Source organism: Accipiter gentilis, chromosome 4, assembly GCF_929443795.1.
Source record: "Accipiter gentilis chromosome 4, bAccGen1.1, whole genome shotgun sequence".
NCBI lineage: Eukaryota > Metazoa > Chordata > Aves > Accipitriformes > Accipitridae > Astur > Astur gentilis.
In genome coordinates this window covers 4,457,032-4,479,990 of record NC_064883.1, presented here as the reverse complement: position 1 = coordinate 4,479,990, position 22,959 = coordinate 4,457,032, and the positions used below count along the sequence as shown (strand labels likewise).

The 22,959-nt window shown below is 35.8% G+C and overlaps 1 protein-coding gene across 2 annotated transcripts in view; it reads right to left on the bottom strand.

The window, feature by feature from the left end:
• TOP2B (DNA topoisomerase II beta) overlaps positions 1–22,959 on the bottom strand; it is a 69,266-nt gene that overhangs the window by 33,944 nt on the left and 12,363 nt on the right. For both annotated transcript variants that reach the window (XM_049798645.1, XM_049798646.1), the window contains exons 2-11: positions 15,740–15,913; positions 14,993–15,083; positions 13,582–13,645; positions 13,101–13,246; positions 12,237–12,334; positions 10,573–10,785; positions 10,318–10,491; positions 4,042–4,143; positions 3,822–3,959; positions 2,123–2,261 (exon numbers count right to left, since the gene is read on the bottom strand). In XM_049798645.1, coding sequence (XP_049654602.1) covers positions 2,123–2,261; positions 3,822–3,959; positions 4,042–4,143; positions 10,318–10,491; positions 10,573–10,785; positions 12,237–12,334; positions 13,101–13,246; positions 13,582–13,645; positions 14,993–15,083; positions 15,740–15,913 — 1,339 coding nt within the window. The remainder of the gene's footprint in view (positions 1–2,122; positions 2,262–3,821; positions 3,960–4,041; positions 4,144–10,317; positions 10,492–10,572; positions 10,786–12,236; positions 12,335–13,100; positions 13,247–13,581; positions 13,646–14,992; positions 15,084–15,739; positions 15,914–22,959) is intronic.

Here is a 22,959-nt window from a genome sequence, read left to right as displayed (position 1 = left end):
CATGTCCTGGTTTTGGCTGGGATAGAGGTAATTGTCTTCATAGTAGCTGGTACAGTGCTATGTTTTGGGTTCAGTATGGGAAGAATGTTGATAACACACTAATGTTTTCAGTTGTTGCTAAGGAGTGTTTAGCCTAAAGTCAAGGATTTTTCAGCTTCTCATGCCCAGCCAACAAGAAGGCTGGAGGGGCACAAGAAGGTGGGAGGGCACACAGCCAGGGCAGCTGACCGAAACTGGCCAAAGGGGTATTCCATACCATGGGACATCATGTCTAGTATATAAACTGGGGGCAGTGGGGCTGGGAGGGATTGTCGCTCAGGAACTAACGGGGCATCAGCTGGCAGGTGGTGAGCAATTGCATCGTGCATCACTTATATATTCCAATCCCTTTATTATTGTCATTTTATTATTGTTATTGTTATCATTATTAGGGTTTTTTTTTATTTTCTGTTCTATTAAACTGTTCTTATCTCCACAAGTTTTACTTTTTTTCCCCCCGATTCTCTCCCCCATCCCACCAGGCATGGGGGGAATGAGTGGCTACATGGTGCATAAGTTGCTGGCTGGGGTTAAACCGTGACAAACACTTTAGAAAGTCAGGCCAAGTGTGAATTTGACAACACATATTGTATTCAGAAACTGAATGCCTCTCTGCCTTCCTGTGTGTCCACTCCAAATGTGCAATGTCCTCAGCGTGAGAAATCTGTATGTTCCAGATCTTCAGTAAACCACTACCTCGGTAAGCCTCCTTGGGAGATGCAGAGTTCCTGCTCCCTATATAAGAATAACTAGGCAGCAGAGAAATACCTGGGTAACACAGATCTAAGCCATGCAAAACGTTAAGCATCAGTGTTGAGCCCAAATAAATCCCTACATGCCTCCTGAGTTGGGGAAGTTTCGGGGTGAAAGGCAACATAGTATTTTATTAGCTCCCCTGTTAGAAGTTCTTCCTTCCCCTTGACCCCAGTGAGAAAACCTAATGAGAAGTGATTTTGAAGCCTGGTCTCCAAAGCAGAGCTTAAAAAAACAAAACTATGAAGAAAGTGTATCCAAAATCATTATGTTATTTATGAGCGCTATACATAATATCCATAAAAGCACAGCATTTCTCCAAGCACACATTCTTCTAGGCAAGAAAAATACTACGAACATGCATCTGACTAAGGAATACAAATTCCACAAGTAAAACAGTAGTTAAAGGAGACTTGATTATCAACTTTTGAGGCAAACCATGACATCTGAATAACTGGAAAAGTAATTAAATACTGAAGAAAACTCACCCCCCCCCCCCCCCCCCCCAACCTGAGCGCAAGGAATCAAAACACTTGAACACTGGAGCTCAAAAGAAAAAAAGTCTCTTTACCAGTCTTATATGCTTTTACCTACTTAACCCACCTACCTACTTCATTGCAATTTCTCTATCTTTGCTTAATGTAATGATGTATTAAAAATCAACCAACATTAGCACAGACTGGCAACATTTCAAGCTCTTCTGTTATATGTGCCCCTCAAATAATTCCAAGGACAACTCCCATCCCATTGCTATTGGCACAAAGATCGCCAGATGATCCTGAGTCCTATCTGTGCTAGGAAGCAAGCCAGCAGAGATTGCCAGTTTGCCCTGTATTCCCAGGCAGGAACCTAACGGCATTTAAAGTCTCATTTAAAAAGTCTCTTAAACCATTCCCTCAGGTCTGCACACGTGATCTACTTCCTGTAGCTTGTGACCCTATAAAGATTCTGATCTTTTGGTATTAGAAAGGTCAAGAAGACTAGTCACGACCAAAATAGAATATTGGTAACACTTTTTAGTTGGAAACCACAATTAGAAAATACGTGCTCTTTAATATGGAACTAGACTGCTGCTTTTGTTCACCATTATTAATTCTCTTCCCTAGAGGTGACGGTGTTCCTAATATCAAACTCACCAGCATGCTTTAATTCTAGCTCTAGAAAGTTTAGAAACCACCATGCTTTAATTCTAGCTCTAGAAAGTTTAGAAACCTAGAGAGATTTTTATTAAAAAATATAAATAAGGATGAGAAATAAAGTCAGGTTTAAAATGATGATGTCTGTGAAAAATCTATTAAATATTCAAGACATTAAAAATACGTGCTCTTACCAGCATCATTAGCATCATCCAGTTTCGGAATGCCCTTGATTTTACTGTGTTTCACTGATGAACATTTTTTGTTCAGCTGAGTTTGCGCCTTGAATTTGACCCAATTCAAAATACTCTCTATGATACCACAGTTAGAGGCCTATAAGCAACAGATCAGAATTGTGGATGAGAAAAGTAAAGCTTCACAGAACAGATTCTTGTATCTCAATTTTAAGTCACTGACCTAACACTGTTTCTCAAAACCCTCTAGATTTTAAAAATTGCAACATATAAAAGGTCAAGGAATTAGCACATAACCTTACTGTCTAGCATCTTATGCACATAAAACCAAAACACAACACTCACACAGCTGCTTTTAAAGAGGACTGAGACCTAATAAGAAGTTATCTGATGTTGTATGGTTGGTATGCCAAGACATTTTAGGTGCTAAGCACCTGCTTCCTAGACTTTGACAGCAAAAAGTAACCTTACAGGATATGACCATTTAAAGTTTCTCTGGAAATGACTGAAAATGGCTGAAAGACAACCAAAAGCATTTAAGAATAAGGCTCTATATCAATCACTGGAAAAACTGATAACATTTAGAAAAAACAAACACCTCCAGCGAAAATAGCATATAGCATATTTTCTAAACTAAAACTGCTTCAGGTTTGGTTTCGCATCAAAAGAAAATACAGGTGGAACAAAATACTGTGAACTTTGGCTTCTTACTATCCCGCATAATACAGCACTCACTGTGCTGGTTAGAGACTTTGCTGAACATTTAACACTTCTGGAGATCAGTGTTCACTTCTGAGAACATTAGAAACACTGTAAATCAAATCTACTGATAGAAATACAACATATATAACAAAACCTGAAGAATGAATACAAGATTGTGTTGTGTCATTTTTTCCTGTAAGTTCTATAAGAATGCCACCAGTAACACAGAATTAGAAGAATAAACTACTATACAATAAGTTAAGTTTTTATGCCAAGAGTGTTAGCAGTGGCATCATTCTCCTTACTACTGGAGTTCCATTTATGCTACTGGCACTCAATGGGACTTAGTATAACAAGTTCTGGCCAACAGAATTCCACTTTTCCTTCCTTGTATAAAAATTTATTAGTAGAAACACATGGTAGAGGTTCTTCCTCTAACATATTCATTTAGAGTAACAATTCTTAGCCTGTCTACAGCCAAAATTTCTAAACTTGTTGCCTGAAAACAATGATCACTTTAAATACTACAGCCACAATTTTGCATTTCCTTGATTACTGGAAGAGTAAACAAATGTGACATGTTCCTTCCCTCTCTCTTCACTTCAGTGAAAGAGAACAGGACTGATATCAAAGAATAAGGTAGACAATATTCTGAACTTCAGAAAAATATTTTAACACAAAAAATTAGTCAAGGTCTATGCTTAGGTTTCAAGAGTCAAATTCATTTCACCAATTTAAATACCAGAATCTCCAACAAATGAGCTGATCAGGTGAAGCTCGCTTTTAAAACCAGGGCAACAGCCAAAACACAGTCACTGCTTCCATTACGAAGGCCAGCAAATGAACAGAAGTTCCTCCATCCCATTTTCATACTATACTAATGTCACCAGACCACCATAATGCACCAATTAATCTTCTGCTACATAACATACATACACTCAATCCAGCATGTCAATTCCTGCTTCATACACACACACACAAAAAAAGCTTTACTTACTGCTTTAAAAAATTTCTCAGATAGCTGGCACTTGGACCCAAAACTTTTAGGCTGCAATGTCATGTTTTCCTTTGTCTGGGAATCAAATGATGGATTTTCAATCAAGCAATTAACAAAAACCCATATATGATTCTTCACCTGTTGAGAACATAGAAACCAATTTACTCAACAAAAATTACCACATTCATCTTTTTAAATATTTTTGTATAAAGTTACTTGCCTGAAATGGTTTCACTGAAACTCCAGCTTTATTCTTCTTTTTCACCACTTCTATCAGTTTGCCCACAACCTGATCCACCACGTAATCAACGTGCCTACCACCCTTAATGAGGAGAAAAGAAAAAAAAAAAAACCAAACCCATTGAATTTCCTAATAGCTTTTAGCCATATAGTAATCCTTAAATTTAGAAATCCATACACATTAAGTTGCAGCATAACAAAGGAAAATTCGTTTTCAAGTTTCTCTTTCATGTCATTTAGTCTTCACACAAGTGAGAATGACAGATGTTAAACGGAACAGAAGAAGGAGGAGACCTTTCATTCACTGTACAGTGGTGGACTTCAAACGTAGCTGCTTACAGCTTGTAACAGGATACAAAACCTTAAGAGTATGGCAGATCGGAAAATTACTCTGTAGCACTGTGATGCAACACCACATGGCTGTCAAGAGGTATCTTTTTAACAGGCACATAAATAACCCTGGACTAAAACCATCACACATTCATTCAAACTAAACTTTCCCCATTTGGTTCATAATAAAAATAAAATGTTCAAGAGCTCACCCTCAGATATACCGCATCCACGCCTATTCCTTCCCAAAAGTCATCTCACCTTTTCTTAGCTGTATTTACAGAAAACTTTGAATAAATGCTATTAGCATTCTTTGCTAGCCTGAGGCTTATGCAAGGGCAAATGGAGAGCAAACTGCAAATAGCCAAGCACAAGATCCGGAAAACTCTAAAAGAACAGAGCAAGATAACCTTAAGCAAATGATGAGCAGTTCTCCTTAAAACTCACCAGAGGCTAAACCTGCTCCAAATTCATACCTGATGTAGCAACAAAAGATACATACAGAGCATGCAGTTAACCATAAGCTGGCAAATTGACCCCTTAGGAGACCTCATGGCTGTAACTTGTATCTACATAATCATGTCGCCACATGTTTTGTAGCAAACAAGAGTAGTCAACTGGTCTCCCTTACAGTCACTGCCCAAATGCAGAAGGAAAAAAGGACTTATAAGCAATTTCTTGCATCATCACAGTAAAAAAAAAAAAAAAAAAAAAAAAAAAATAGGATTTTCTTCTTCCGTTGCACCACAACAGCTGAAAGTGAAACATTCACAGTGCCCATCATAATTCTCTCCTTTACCCTAGAAAAAAAGGGGGAGTCTGAGTACTGGTTATCCTTGCTTAAGGCCTTCCCAACTACATATTTCAAGTGAAGCCATTATTGCAAGAAAACTTCTGGCAGAGGCAATGTACTCACTTCCCAACTACAATCCCTAGTGCAACAGACCCTGAGGAAGAAGTACTTATTACTTCCAAAGTTTAAGTACATAAGTGAGAAAAGTTACCTTTTAGAAGCCATATATAACTCATGATTTGCAATATGGCAGGGTGAGGAAAATACAGATTATTTTCAATCTTTAAATAGTGGTTTTACTATTGACGAAACTCAGTCTAAATAGGGAAACACTAAGCATTTGAATACCTTCAGAAGATGCCCCAAAGCTTCTATCACCTTCTCTAGCTACAATTCTCTTTGGACTTAAACTTTAAACCAGCCACAGAAAAACCCCAAAACATACTGCTATAAGACAAGTAATTTTGAGATTTAATTGCTTGGAAAATAAAGGCATTTCACATAAGCTTTCTGGAAAAAAAAGGTCTATTACAGATCTATTACATCCTAACAATGACTACTGATTTACATGTGTAAAACAAACCTAACGATTATGAGGTATATTCTACAATGCAGAAGTAATCTGAATCATAAGCACTAGTGAAGACTAAAACAGCACAAACTTGTATCATAGATAAAACATTCCAGATTAGGAAGAACAAATAGTATTTGAAGGTATGTATCCTGTAGTCTTTAATTCTATAGAACAATGACTACTGAAATTGCCTAAACCAAGGATGGTAAATATGTTTAAATATTTACAAGTCCAAGGTGAGACACCTTCCCTTACAGGTAAAATAGCATGGTTTCTTTGGAAAGATGTCAAAAATATGAATGGTCCTAAAACCCTGGATATCTGAAAGCTGTCTGCATTTTTTATTATTAAAATGCCTGCCTTTAAACATATAAAAAGGTACAAACAATAATAAAAAGTTAAATTCTAGTGGCTATTATAGAAAGTTAATAATGCTTTGACAAAAATCTATTATCTTGTAACAAAGAATGGAATGATGCAGGCATATCCTATACAATTAAAACATACCTAACTCAACACTCAATATTTTAAACATAAGATCACCTCTGCTTAATATCAATTAGTGCCTTACTAAAATACAGATTAAATAATGGTTCCTGTTGAGAAAAATTTGCATTAGGACAGCCAAACAAAGAAAACATGTCTATGGAGACATTCATCATGAGGTAACAAACAAAAAAAACCCCTCCTTTAAAGCTGTTTTAAAAACAGCACTAAGGAAAAAAAAAGCTTTTGATGGACATGAGGAAGTATAGGATAGATAAAAAATAAGAAATGGAAGACAACAAAACCAAGAAAAAAACAGCAGCCAAAAAGACAGAGGAAAAGAAAGAGCAAACAACCAGGAGGCAAAAACAAAAATTAGGCTTCTACATTTTAAGGCAGAGTATGCTTCTGAAAAGACTGAGGAAGATGTAAAGTGGTTGAATTGATCGAGATGGTAGCTGTGTTCTCAACTTCATGTAGAAAGTAGACATGAAAATTAAAAAAAGAGAGAGGAGGTAGAAAAATGGCTTAAGATGGTAAATATTATTAGTCATAACCAAACCAGTACTTGCACTTCAAAGAAACCATCTGTGGTTTCTGTCAGTCTCTAGAGTCACCTATTAGACAGCAACACAAACCACTAGGGTGTTTTAGAAGCACCATACATACAAGTATGTTTTCATGGCATTTCTTCATAAAAAACCCAAACAAACAAAACCACCCCAAAGCCAAAACCCACCAAAATTAAAACACAACAGCATTCACATATGAATGACAGAGTTTCAGCACAGGGAGAGTTCAAGTGGAAGGTGATACACTGATATCCTGCCACTTTAAAGAAAAATAAATCCATCTCCAAAGTGTAAAGAAAAGCTACTACAGGAAAATATCAAATTACACATTTCAAAAACATTCCACATTTGAATGGAAATGTTAAAATGCATTACTTTTACTCATCACATTACTGAAAACTTGTGCTTACGGGAATATCTCAGTATATTTTTGTATTTACAACTTCAACAATTTTTTTTTTTCTTCAATTTTAACACTTCAAATATTTTGCTAAAACTAACATCTGACATATCAAAAAATAGCTACTTACCAGCAATTCTTGTTCTTAGAAGATATTAGTTATTATAACAGTTCCCCATTCCTGTGTCCATTCTTAGTGTGTAGCAATGAGTGAGGGATGTTCAGAGCTCAGTTGGGAACCTTTCAACCATCTCACCAGTAGGTGGCACATTTACCCACTATAGAAGCATAACAGCCTATAACTGCCCCAACTGTCAGTACATTGTAATACAAGACAGAAAAAGAAAAATACCCTCTAAATCTAGAGGGCTGTCAGTGATTATTATGACTACTGCATTATGAGAAAGAGCACTAAAACTGCATAAGTTTCTTTTCCCAGAAGGTAACCATTATGATTGACACCTAATGAAATGGTAACAACTGAAATCTTAAAAATGAAGCTTAGACTGGCACCCATATACATTCTATTCATATCGTCATCAACAGACAACAGCCTCAATTAATTGAGGTAAGCCTCTGACAGATAAATGGTTCATATGGCAAACAAATTCAGAAGCTAATTATAAATTTGAAGTTTTCACTTAATTAGCTATACAAATAAAATCCTATTTTCTTTTGCATTTGTTGCATTATATTTATTTTATTAGAATAAACCTGAAAACATGAAGGTCTAGAATGGTTCATAATTTCTTGCTGAACTCCAGCAAATTTTAACAGGTTGGGATGCTCCCTCCACCCAAAACTATCTGACACTGCATCTGTATTAGCTGAGCATTTCTGCTAAAACAATTAGTAATATTACAGTCAGCAGTGCCGCCATATTAAAAATATCATTAGATTGCTATGTTAATAACTGAAGTTTCTACTACAATTTCTACTACAGCCAGTATTTGAAATTCAGAACTTAAGAAGACAACGTTTAATCAGTTTATATACAAGTCTCACTAAAGGTTACCTGCACAACTGTAATAGCTGCAAACATTATTTCAAATGCTGCCTCATAGCCTGAAGTCGAATTCTGTGGTCGTCTACTGTGGCAAAATTGTGAATAAATGGGGACCTGACCAAGGTAACAAATTTACAAGAACAAAACAAGGGAGTTGTGCCTCAACATACTGCCTGACCTTTTACACGCCCGTCAACCTAAAAAAAACTTGTTTGGAATTTAAAGCAAGTTTAAAAAAGGTGGAAGGGAAGTTACGACTGGGTGAAATTTATTTATCCAGAAACAGAAATGAAAAGCTTTCAGCAAACAGCGATAAATAACCAAAAAACAGCTGAAATGAGCTCCTCACCTGTTAGCAGATAAGGGGACAGGCAGTTGACGCAGTTAGTTACTAGCCATTATGTCTCATCAGTGGGTAGTTGCACATCAATTGCTGGTGAGGTGGTTCACCGGCCCCGAACATTCCACATCCAGTCACACACATAAGGCATGGATTGGGAGAGTGGGAAAAACTAGAAATTACAACACTTACCTTTGAAGAATACACAGTACTTTTTCTATGAATTTTCTTAAAGAATATATAACAATGTACGTGTAACTGCATGATGGGTGAAAATTGATCCAAAAAAGTAAAATTCAAAATCTTTTGAGTAAGTGTATGCAATATATTTAACTTAGGAGTCAATAAGTATTCATTTTTTTCAAATACATTTTCTTAACCTGATATCACACATTATTAAGTTTCTCTACATTGCCAGCTTCTTCACAAAGGTATTGTATACATCTTTAAGATCATGCTATTTTTTCTTCTTTATGTTGCATAAAGAGGCCTGAATTAAAACTAAGTTTTAACCTTTCAACTGCCAGATACGTATGTTATCCCTAGTTTTGACAAGTATCAGATAAGCATTTAATTAAAATGCACACTTGGAAAGTAAATATTCTACGATGAAATAAACTATCCCCCTTACCACTGAATGCTGGTTCAGCTACACTGAAAATTACACTGGAGAAGTTATGTAGTAAAAATTATGTATCACCAAAACACTGACTACACATTGTCTACCACGGAGATTAACACTGATATTTCTGGGCACCTGTCAACTATCTCAGTGTAATCACTGGTGCTTACAAACCACTTATGCTACCATTAGAATTTTCTTCTGTTTGACTCTTTGAAGAGATCTGAGCAAGGAGGGGTTTTTAAGTATCTGATTACAAATTTTTTTCTTTCTCATCTTTTGGGAAGCTCATGGTTAAGATTCCCTAAAAACAGCATCACCGATTACTAGAATTACTTGACTGTTGCTATATCACTCATCTGGTGCAATTTGTGAAGAGCAGGAATGACTAAGACTTTCTTTCACCACTGTGGATCTCAGATCCCTAAACCTGGGCCATGCCAAACAGGCATAAATGAGAGTTATGCTAGATGATTTCAGGTGATTGCCTTGGTGCCTGACAACCCCAGAAATTTGAGAAGCACAAAGATTGTACATTAGTATACTGAATATAATGCTGCTTTATCATAACTGAAGATTTGCTATGATACATTAGCTATAGTCGCTAATAAGAGGAGAGAACACCTAGATGCCCTAGAAACATAAATAAATGAAATTAATCTCAACACTTCAGGCCAGTTTTATACATCATAAAGCCATGAATGGAAAGCCATTTTTCAAGAACACCAGAAGCCATTTTTGCCCTCCAAAACTTGTTACTACTAGCTTTAAAGGGGTTTGTACATTTTTTTTTACCTTAACTTCAGAATTATTTTATTATGTGTTTAAAAGGAAGGAATAAAAAAATTCCATTCATGTGATATTTAATCAATACCATGTATGCTCACATAAGACATCAGTATCACTGATAACGATTACTAGTATTTTAAAACTAATGCATATTCAGAAATACTGCTATGAATGTATTTTGATTGCATCCAATTGCTCTGCCACATCCTCTCATGCAAAGGATTATCTCACCTGTTTATTTTTAGTAACCCAGATTTATTTTTTTATCAAATATCTGACTGGGCATAACCTTAACACACATTTTTATCATTTATATTTTTTTACCATTTAATATAACTACTCACCTTTGTGGTAGCTATACTATTTACAAAGCTGATTTGCTGAAACCCTTTTTCACTTAAAGTGAGGCACACATCCCATCGTTCATTCACAACTTCATGAATAACTTTGAGTGCAACTCCAGTTTCATCCAGCTTGTCTTTTACGTAAAGATCTACATAACTACGAAATCCATTTACCTATGAGTAATACAGATAACAATTACTATTCTTCACATCAAATACTCAGTACACTTAAAATATTTCAAATGAGGCTCTTACAGGTAATTTCTTCCCATTCAACATGACTTTGACTCCTTTGCATGACCCAGCCAAATCATATGCTCTTCTTGTCATGAGGGCCACAATATCCTTATCAAGTTTTTCCATTTTAAATTTAGATAGATCTGGCTGGAATGTAATGCATGTGTAGTCATCACCATCAAAATGCTTAATCTTGGGTTCAGAGGTCTTCATCATATTGTTCATCCAAGTCTTTGGAAATAAAACATTTTAGATGTTAGTTTACAATACATGTTATCCTCCTCCTCTGTTCCATTTTCCAGCTATGCTAGGATTTCAACAGGTACACAACAAAAGCCTCACAGAGGCACACAGGTTTCCTCTGGTAAAACACTATGCATAAAATTAATTGCTTTACCAAGATTTGCACAAGCATTTGTGACAGCAGATTTGTGGTTTCTGTAAATATGCAGGTATCATTACATTGATGGACATGATTCTAATGCAAATAGAGACCACCACAGAACTGACTAAATTAGATACAAGTGAGCTAGCTAAACAGTCCCTATTGCCCATCAGTTTAATGCTTTCAATCTACTACACACTTCTATAGAGAGACCTTATTAGTCCCTGTACAGAGACTCAGTAGTCTCTGAGATAACATCTTTGTGACTGTGCAGTGTACCAAAGCATGCTTCTTGACAAACCAACTTGCTCAGACTTGACTCAGGAGTCTTGGCATTGTTCCCAGTTTAAGACAACAGGAACATTTATAAGACCAAGCAGAATGCCTACTCACAGCATATATCGAAGTTCAGTTGTGTTAAATTTTCACAATTTTTGAAAATAGTGGAAAACATAGCACTTTATCTAAATCATAAAGCATGTCATTTTCAGAAAGTACACTCAAACCAATATTAATTTCCTTTTTGGCAGTCAGCAGAAAATATTACATTTTAAAGAGACAGGTAAAACCATTGAAATGTATTGTTTACGTAGTGACATGACAGCATAACCAGAAATCAAATACTTGTCCAGAAAAAAAGAGAAGGAAGCCACCAACTGGGAAAGACTCCCAAGCCAAGGAACTTTGGTATTTAATACTCTACCAAAGTTCTTCAAACTTTTGGAAAGATGGCCATCTCAGAGCTATATACAGTAGATCAGATTACATTCAATCCTTGGTCTGTGTGCCTACAATGATAACAATGAGCAATGGGTTCAAATGGGGAGGAAGGTGGGGTTTGCACTGAAGTCCAGCTAGGCTAATGAAATTCATGACAAACACTGAAAAATCTTTTTCTTAACACTTTATAAAATTGTCTAGATAGTTGTTTCCATGTTTGCACAGCCAAGTAGAAAGATTTTTTGACAAATTATGTAACAGCGTTTACAAAATGTTTCCATTAAATATATTCCTTTTCACATGCACATGTATATACTTTAAACAGAAGAAATTTGTTTTTCATTTTTAGCCCCCTAATGCTCCCAAGAAAGATAGTACTTTACAAAAAAAAAATAAAATTAATACATAGAAGTACCAATTTTACGGACTGAACTAACCTAGCCTGCAAACTCTACACATCCATTTGAATGTTAAATGATTCATTTCATGGAATATTCATGAAATATGGAAAACATGTTAAATCTTAGATTTATAATTACAGTGATGAAAAGGAAAAAAGTTGAGATCATTTCTATACCTGCTTAAAGCTGTGTTTGTATTCCTTGCAAGCAGTTTCAACTGTAAACTTTGTACTAAATATGTTACAAAGTTTTGCACCATAGCCATTGCGCCCACCTGAAAAAACAGCACAGAGAAAGTTTTTTTTACAGCAGAACCATATTTATGATAGACAGACTGTATGCCAATAAAGTAAAATGTTCCTGTATAGGACAAAAGTTGGGCCACATGTCAACAGCTATCAAAGGATGCCAGAGGTGGAGTTTCCAATCTGGTGCAACTGCTTCTGCCTCTAAATGAGCAGTTTGCTCCTCCCCCTAAGGCCAGGATACTCCCATTGATTCCCTTATGTTGATCTACCAGTTGCTTGCTGAAAGGCAAGTGACCTCAACACCCTGATCCAGCTGAAAACTAGGTCATGATCAGATCCAAGTCACTCTACAACCACACATCATAATATGGGCAAAATATATGGGATAGGATAGAACAGAAGTAACTATCATTCATGACCTAAATTAGGGTTACTTTACATTTAGGATAGTAAATCATATCCTAATTTATTAAATTTATATTTCCCCTCATTTCAAAGGCATAAATGTTTAAATGCTTGCATACATTGTAATTAAAATACAAAAACATGTTGTTTGTTACTGAATAATGAGTACTGACATTAAAGATGTAAAGTTCTCTGTAAACATTGCTACTAAAAAAAGAGAAAGTAAGATTTTTTTCTTTAAGTCATTTTACTCTAACAAGAGCTATAGTAATGGTGACAAAGTAATCACCTGTTATGAGACAGAATAGAAAAAGTAAGAAGAGAAAGCATACTGAAAAGCCAACAGTGGCTTAATTGAATAATACAAAGCATGTTAAATTGTCTTGCCTGTAACTTTTTTCTCATCATCATCATAGTTGCTGGATGTTAGCAGCTGCCCAAAGATTAAAGCAGGTACATATACTTTTTCTACTTTGTGTTCCACAACTGGTATACCCTTTCCATTATTCCATATGCTGATGATGTTTGATTCCCTATAAAACAGTGAAGACATTAAGCCAATTAACGTAATCTTGAAAACAGACTCCTGCATACATTTTACCTGTTCAAACAACTACATGAAATACAATAAAAGACCATATTCTTACTATGTTTATTCACAGCTCTATCAATTTTAATTACAAAACCCACTTCTTTGTGCTTATTAGATGTCTTAGAAGAAGCACAATTGCCCATACATGACAGTATTTTGTGTCATAAAAATAACCCTCCAAAATCTGTCTAAATTTCATTTAGTAAAATCATTTGTACAAATCCGAACTACAATAGCACTGGCAGGAAAAGTAAATGAAAACATGCTTTTACTTACGGATCAATGGATATTTTAATACAAGTCATATTCTTGTCCCTCTGCTTATTGTCAGCAGCATTTACTATGAAACAAAGCAGCACAAATTAACACTTTGTACTAGCAATAATTAATTACTTGATCTGTAAAACTGGTAGTATACATATTCCACCACAAGTTACAATGGTCTAGGTGTTTCTTAATCTGGTATATCTTTGTATATTCTGTATCTTGTTACTCAAGTCTATAAATATGGCCAAGTATCTGCAAGAAGATGTTTTTCAACCTTCTTGTAATTACTGACTATTTCTAGCAGTTAGACTATCTTAGAAATATAGATAGATGTGTATTTTGTGAGCCTGTTCTCATAACTGTTCTTAACATACTAAGCACTTCATTCTTCTCTTGCTATACTTGTTTGGAAATTTATTACACGTATTACACCATGTATGTTAAAAACCCTAGAAAATTATATGCATCACCAGATCAGTTTACACATCGTTTTCCTACTGAAACCCAATCCTGAAAATGTCACATCCATTAAGGAGTGTTTTGACTGCAGCGAAAGTTATCTCTAAAGAGCCTGTGAGTCTTACAACTAAGAGTTTACGCAGTTTAGGATAAAAAGAAGGATAACTGGAAATTAACATTTGATCGGAATTTAATTAAACTGCACTCCAATGTATATTAACTACAAACAACAGAAATCAGAAATGCGACTATGGCCATTAACCATGAAAACACATTACAATCATTTTCAGCATTTGTCTTGTCACCCATGAAACAGATGAAAATAAAACCCCAAAACACCAAGCACAATGTCTTGATAGATTATAAAGGTCTTCATACAAGATCAGATATTTCAAGGTGCTTTTACTAAAATCACTAAGTGCAGTTTCATTTTCTAAAAATCATTTGTTTGTGCCTCAGTCACCATGCTTTTAAATGGCAGTATGATATTTATTCATTTTTAAACTGTCTGAAGTCTAGAAATGAGCCATGTAAGAATCACCATCACCACCACTATCATTCTGTACAGAAGGAGGTAGTTTTAATGACTTATGAAATTATGATCTAAGTTAACACTAAGACAACTTTCAGTTGTCTTCTTTCAGAAGAACAATCTTCTTTCCAATGCTACTTAAAACTGTGGCCCTAATCAACTTTGCAGATTAAAAATCTTGTAACAATTTGATCACAAAGGATGATCTAGATTGGACATTCAGTAACAAATATTTACACTTTCTTACAAGTTCAACTGAAAACTCTTCCCTCTTTAAACTGTTCTATAGTGCTGGAATGCACTAAAATTTTCATGCACTGCAGTTTAGTCTGTGATTTAAACTTAGATAAAAATTAACGTGCTTTGAGAGCGCTCAGAAAAGTGTATACTCCATAACGCTAAAGCAATATTATTGTTAAAAATACTTACCAAGGATTTCATCAAAGATCTTGTACAAGCCTGGAACAAAGGTAACTTCTCTGCAATTCATTCCTACATCTTCATCATAAACCCACATTAACTACATGTAGACAAAACAAAATATAAATATTTACTGTTTTAGTAAACCAGTCTATGATTCTCTAAGATCTGTTTACTTCAGGAACTTTACTCTTCCAATCTGATTGCTGCTGTCATACAAGACAAAAGCAGAAGCAGAAGTTTGACAAAAATTATAATTGTACCCAGAAAAACTACCACAAAAAGCCATTATTTTCTGCTTGGTGAGGAACTCTGCCAGTATAGACACTGAAGTTCGAAGCAATTTGCAACTTCACAAAAACAGCTGAAAAAAGTACCAGCAGGAAGCTTAAATTTTCTGTTCTCTACCTAAACAAATAGACCAAAGCATTTTTGGACCTAGAGCAAATGCTACTTACAAATGTATATATATATATTTGTGTGCATATAGGCATGTCTGTAAACACACACATATATACACATATAGGTGTGTTTATGTTTTGACTGAACGTCAGCATTTTCTGAGCATATTTTTTCAGGTGAACCAAGCACTGCTTTAAAAAGTCTTCTCTTGACCCATTCCTACTCATGCAAGTTTTTAGCATCATAATTCAGAATACTTAGAAAAGTAGAGATGTGCCTATTTGTTAATCAGAATAGTCATTTCCTCATTAAAACAGCAAAAACTATTAAGACTGTAAATTTAGTGACACTTACCTGAGTTAACGGTTCAACCGACCCAATGTAGGTATCTGGACGCAGAAGGATGTGCTCAAGCTGAGTCTTTTTCTGATAAACTCTCTCAACAGACATCTTCTTTGAAGTGTCATTTTTATTAATGCTTTCCGAGTCTTCCTTTTTTGAAGCATTGATCTGATTATCAAATAATGTCTAAAAAAAAAAAAAAAGACACCAACAATCAACCTCATTCATTCAAGCTGTCACTCTCAAGATATAAACAAAACCTGACAGAGATTTAATTACAATCAAAACTTGTCATGTAATTTAAATGTTTTCAGATGTATTAAGATCAAGCTATCCTCTCAACAGAGAAAAGTCAAGATTATATGATAGTTTCTTAGCAAATTGTAACATATTCAAACTTTAATGATTTACTAAGCATGATAAACCAAAATAAGGAAACCACAGTATATATTAAAAGAGACACCTACTTCCTCAGGTTAAGTATTTATAAGATCCATTTTGTGCTTAAAGCATTTGAATCCAAACCACTGAATACTGTTCTGAATAATAACAGTAAAACTACTCTTTTACATTGTAGTTCAGACAATTCTGTCAGTGGGACTTAAGAAACACTGTAATGCCTCTCCTATGGCTTCTCAATTGCTATAATTTACATCGTCTATTTAACTGAAGTAATTAAACCTGATAGAATCCCAGTTTAGAATGCTTTATGATGAAATAAACCAAGGACTGTAAAAAAAAAAAAGACAGAATCACATTGGCTAATATTGGAATTTAAACAGAATTCAAGCCTAACACGGCTGGAGATGATGAAAAATGCCTCAACTGGAAGAATAAGCAGTGTTACAGAAAACAAATCCACTTTTGGGGGGAGGATACAGGGATTTGGTGCACCTTTCAGCAAATTTTTCCTGATAAATACCTCCTTCCCATTGAACTAAAACCACACAAAAGTTAAAATATCTGAGCAATCAAATGTAGGAAAGTCTCATTCTGAGACAGTAAGAGCATATCTACCAAGAGACTAGGTATGACATTTTACAGTATACATTCTTAGTTGTAAATCAGAATTATCTTAAAAATACCAATAAACTTAACTTGAACTCACATGATTTATTAGCCTGGCTAGCAAACATAGCAGAAAAAATTTTGTCATCACCTGTCCAATACCTGAAATAGCCTCCCTCTCTTACACAGGGTTTACCAACTTTGAAGCAGGTGTTACATGACCAGTAAAAACCATCAACAGACAAATAATGAGGACAAAACCCACTTGCCACTCAGGTAAATATTTTATTCCCATTTAGCTGTTTCCAGTAAACGTCTGTATAAAGTAAACATAGGCTAAACTCCAACCCTGGATTAACCTGCCACCATGTTAAGTTTCTCAGCCAGAAGAAAGTATCATCACTACTCTATCTAGCCTTTGTTGCAGCCTCGGATAGCACTGAAAGCAAGTGGTAAGAAAGCAGATAAGCACATAGGAACAAGGAGCAAAGGATACTGAACTCACCCAACCAACTTCAGCAGATTCAAAAAGGCCAAACAGCAACCTACAGCATACAATTAACAAGGACAATTCTCCCCATATTATTCCAATTTGTCTTTTCCAGCTTCTACTATTTAAGCTTTGATGCTTTTTTTTCTACACACACCCATATACACATCCCCTGCCCCCACCAGGCACAGGAATAAAGCATTTCATTCTCTTCAGAACAAGGGAAAATACCTCTCTCTCCCAGATTTAGAATCACATTTTTCTAGTTTATTTACAGAAATGCTATGAAACACGTACTTCGAGAACCTTTGGGACAAGCAGACTGTGTGCACCAGTGATGACAACAGCCAATTGTTCGGCCGTGAGCAAACGTGAACAGGCCAAATGAGAATCAAATATTCTCTACTACCAAGTAACTGACAGCATCCAGAATAAGAGGGGGGAAGAACCCAGGGGACCCCACAATTCTGCACCAGGATTTCACACAGCAGAGTTGGAACCACAGCACTAACTTTCATGATTTTTCTCTGGAGCACATCACACCTTCTGCCAAACAGAAAAGTTGCAAAATTGCATGCGTGTGCGATTAAAGTGTTTTGGTATCCAAGTTAATTTAGTCGCCACACTGTCATCTGGTCTTGAACTGCGACAACCCCACCACCACCACCCCCCTAAAAAGATTAGCCATGGATCAGCCAAGCAAGCAGAAAAGAAACAGGACTTTGCAAAGAGATACATTAAACTGATAGATGGAAGAGGAGGAATGAGAATTGTTACTAAAATTTTATTTCATTAAAGTAGTTTTGTGAATGATGTCCAGGCTTCCGATGAGTTTCACTGTACATGTATATAAATATTTTTTTTTTTCTATCTTTCTGGCCTTACTGGCTTTACTTTATGATCATCTTCGACATCATACCTCACAGGAGTCACCCTTAGCACACTTACCGGTTCCATAGCTCTGTTAGCATTGTTTTACTACGTTTACTTGTTCTAAAGGGACCAGTGATTAGCAGGAAAAGAAAATAATACTTCTCAAATGAAGCAGAAGTAAGCATTGAAAGAAGGGAAGAGAACAAATGCAATTCATATAGAAAGCAACAGAATTACAAGCGTAAAGACCACTAGAATCTTGTTCAAATGGAACTGTTCTATTTGCTCCCAATTCTTGGGCCTCAAGAGGTTTTTACAGTCGGTGAAGCACATGATGGCAGTTACCACACGCCAGTTTTTCAGTTGCCATGTACATCAGTATTGTATTCTTGTGATTGTTCTGAGACAGCTCTCTAGAAAGCTTCTACTTGTACAGCATCTGAGGACTAGGGTCCAACCATGCATCACAACTCAGTTACACACAAACACAGAAGAACTCAAATTTTAGCCTAATAAACTTAAACTACAATTTTCCTATCTCCATTAGCTCTACTTGTACCACAATGTTTGGACTTTTTCTAATCCACTGACTCTTGGACTTTATTGTGATTGAACGAGTACCTCTAGATTGTGAAAAATTACTACAGAATAGAATTATTGGGAAAGGATTCCTACAAGCCATTGCCTTTAATGTGCTAGGAAATGCATTTCTGTTTTCCAGTGAAAGTCTTACTGACAACCTGGAGGAGCTTATACTTTCCAACTTATCAGTAAGAAACGTATAGAGTATCAAAACTGTATCTTCTGTTGAGGCACTACTGCCAGATTGTTGTCATGTTGACAGAGAACTGAGGTCACACCTAGACAAACTTTGCTGCCTAAAAGAGCTAGTCCTGAAGAAGTGTCACTTCTTGGGGAGCAGTGAGTTTGCTTTAACCCAGCAGTAGTAAGGATCTCTGTTACTCTACTCCCTGTGACAGCTATGTCTATTATCTTTTATAACACACTAATTAGAATATGATAAGGTATGATTTAAGAGGGGGAAAAACACACACAATGTATCAGCATAACATTTTTTCTCCCTGGTCAGTGATTATTACCAAAAATAAGGGAAAGAAGTAGTCTTAAAGAACTTTAATTCTATAGTTATTACTAAGACATCACAAACAGCTTTTCAGTATGCTCTATTTAAACATTTGAGTTTCATTGTCACAGAGCAGGACAGATTTTATTTGTACAATCTTCCAAGTATAGTATATCTTATGTATGCAGAAAATACTTGTGCTATAAACATTCAGAACTTATTTAACTTAACACACTATTGAAACACAAGCGTAAAAACAAAAGCCACAAAGTATTCGACTACACAAACTAATGTTATTATGCAGGCATGCAAGCATCAGAAGTCTGCAGAACTGCAGTTTCCCAGATGAAGCCTTTGGGGCTGTGCTGTACTCTGAAACAGAAGAGCAACTCTGAATCCCTGTACCTCTGTCTTGAATGGACATTTTTAGAGTTCAAGTATGTTTAGAACTCATCCCAAAACCAAGAAAATCTTCGTCACCAAATCCATGACATAGGTCTATGGACATGAACATCCTCCACAGTCTTCCCATTATGTTTCCTTGGTAACTTAAAAAAAAATATTTAAAGTGCTTTCATCTGCTGAATTTCTACTACTTAAAATGCAAGTAAATATAGCAGGAATGCCCCCCCCCCCCCTTTTTATTTTTTTTTAAACTGAGCAAGCACTAAACTGCAGTGTTGTTAAACTGACAATCTCTTCTGTATATTTTGGAATTGTCTCAGGAATGCCTTTTGTATTCTGTCCTGTATGAAATATCTTCATATTGTTAGAGCTCCAATAACACTTCTCAAAACAGCACCAGCTGTTGTTTCATGGGAAAAGCCCCGAAGAGAATTACCCAAATGTCACAAAGGGCTTAAGACTTCGACTTCACAGTAAGTCTGTTTGTTTGTTAACAGGTTACCCAATTTTCAGGGTCTGCTTTGCAATCTTAATGTTGCCAATTTTAAATATTTTTTTTAGAGTGTTTGACTTTCTCGTGACATTCAAGACTTTACAGATTCTTGATAGTCTTTTATACTTTCTAACCCTCCAGACTGGTGACGAATATACACATCCACATACACATAAGTCAGCAACATGACCATCCTTAAGTAGTTTGGAATGCTATAAGCTATTGCACTGTGCATCCTTCTTTATAGACATGCAGTTACACTTCATGCTGTGACCTCAGATGTAGCTAGCATCTTAGACACTCTTAACAAAACAGCATAGTGGTAACTGTATGGAAAAACATACTGATTCTCAGTTGATGGCAGTTGCTGCTCAGTTTACTACACCAAGACTATCGTGCATGCTACCAAAACCATGTTTTATTATGGTAACTGTTTTCTCTAGTATGATTGCAGAGTTTCTCTTTTGGAGTTTTTTTTTGCTATAAATTTATCTAGTACTGTGTGAAAGCTATAGTCATTCTTTCCTTCTGCAATCTCAAGAGTCAGAACCCAAGTAGCCTTTAATAGACGACAGTTTGGCAACAAGACTTTTACTGTCTGCCTTCAACCTAAGAACTCACGTTTGGTTTTGGCATCTTCTTTCTTCACATTTTGCATTTTTTATTTCTTCTGTCTCCTCTGTTGAAATTTCTGCATATACCAGAGCATGCATGACATCCATATTAAGTCAGAGATTTTTATTGCCTTTTTTTTAATGAAAACTGGGTCATGTCATCTTCCTTTGCATTTTGAAATCATTTTGAGTCACCATGCTGAGTTTGGTTACTTATGCTGCAAACAGCTTCAACATGCAAAGCTTAATACACATTTGATCTGGACAGTTTGGCAGCCTTAGACAAAAGCTATTCCTATCTAAATAGACAATAAAATATAAAGCTACAATAAAGAACATAGGTTTCATCATCACTTTCAATGTTGCCGTAACTGGAATATACGTCTTTGGTTTGACTCCTTACTTTAAGTGGAACCTTTACTATTTAAGTAGCTGAAATTTCACACTGTCACAAGAAGTTGAAAATCCTGAAAAACATTAATGTCTCTCCCCACTTATACAGTCTTAATGCTGTATTGGCCACTGTCACCTTCTCCTCCACCCTGTAAACTACCTCCAAACAACAACAGAAAACTATGAAGCAAACAAAAAAACCACCCCCAAAACCGTTTTTCCTCTAGTCTGCCCATTCTTTCTTCCCCATATTAGGTGGCAAAAAAGAGCTCATTTTCTAGATTGGCAGACACATATAAATGAACAGATAAGAGACATTAGTATATGAACGAGTCACTTTGCCTTTTCTGCCTTAACCTCCTAAACTACTACATGCAATGATTGTTCTCCTGAAAGGCAAATGCAGCCCTGGGACATAGGAATTTAGAAAAGTACATGCCATGTGTCCTACATTGCCTTAAATAAAGTGTAGGAGAAGCACATTTAGTGGGACAAGACAGTAAATTTTGAGTGTAATTAAGCTGTAAAACCTAGGGAGGTTAATTAAGTAATGAAATCCAGGGATGTGGTAGATTTTCTACCACTTACAGTTCAAAACAAAACTACCTCTTCTGAGGAAAATATGCTATACCTCAAAAAATGTATAGGTACAATATGGTAATTACTGGGTAGTTCTATGGATAACATGCACTTGACTGTAGTGTGGTATCATATATTGGATCATAATGGCCTCTAGTTGTCTTAGAAAAATAGACAATGAATACATTGTTACCTAAACATTTTGCAATTTTCCCAAAGAAAACTCTGGCTGAGAATACCTCCCACCATGAAAACAAAACTGGAGGGAGTTTCAAAATAAACCACTCTCCTGCTGTGTTTAACAAATGGTTTGGCTCTCCTGCCAAGATGAAAATGCACAAAAGTAACAGTTCCCTGTTACCACAGCAAATTTCCATCAACCATTGCATACTATTAGTGGCATGAACTAAATCTCTCTATCGTATCCTCCCCAAACCCGGTCATAAGAAAGAGTTCCCAGTAAGCTCACCCAGAGCTAGTCTCACTCCAGTGAGACTAACATGCTTATTCATTTTAAATTCCTAAATTTTTTATCTCCTGGTTTGGACAATTTTCTCTGGACTCTGAAAGCATCACATCACAGAGTTTTGTTATGATGATTCAGTTATAGAATAGCTTGAGGATGGTCAGATTTCCCCATTACAGAAAAACACAACAGTTAATTGCTGCCAAAAGGGAAAAATTTCTTCTTTCTTCCCTCCTTCTCCGCTCCATATAGTGGAATCAAACCCACCTCACAATAAGCCAGTTCAAGGAGCAAACAGAGCCTTCCCCCCGTTTTTCGTCAACTAGAAACAATCAGTTGTCCATTGGCTCATTTTTCTGAACAAGCTTGCTAGAAAATCAGACAAGTAGTAGTGCGACGAAAACAGCAGAAACATACAGCTAGGAGGATAAGGTTAAAAAAAACCCTATACTTTTCAGCAGATATCATTAGATTGTCATTTCATAGTGCAACTAAGCATTCTTAGAATTACATAGCTTCATCTTCTTGTTAAATAGCTAAAAAAAATAAAGGCATCATCATTCTTATTTTAGGATTATTAATGCACAATATAGTTGCACACTGAATTTAAATGAAAATTTAGGGATTTTCTTCCTCCAAAAGAATACCACTTTTGTGCAAATATGTATGCTTACTACAATTACTTCTGACCAGAAAATTATGTATATTGTTCTAAATATGAATTCACTTACAGTTATATTAAGTTACTACAGCAACAGTTCTGCTTTATTTGGCACAGGTTTGGATACAATCAGCAGTACATTCAGACCCTGGTATTTACTATTTTC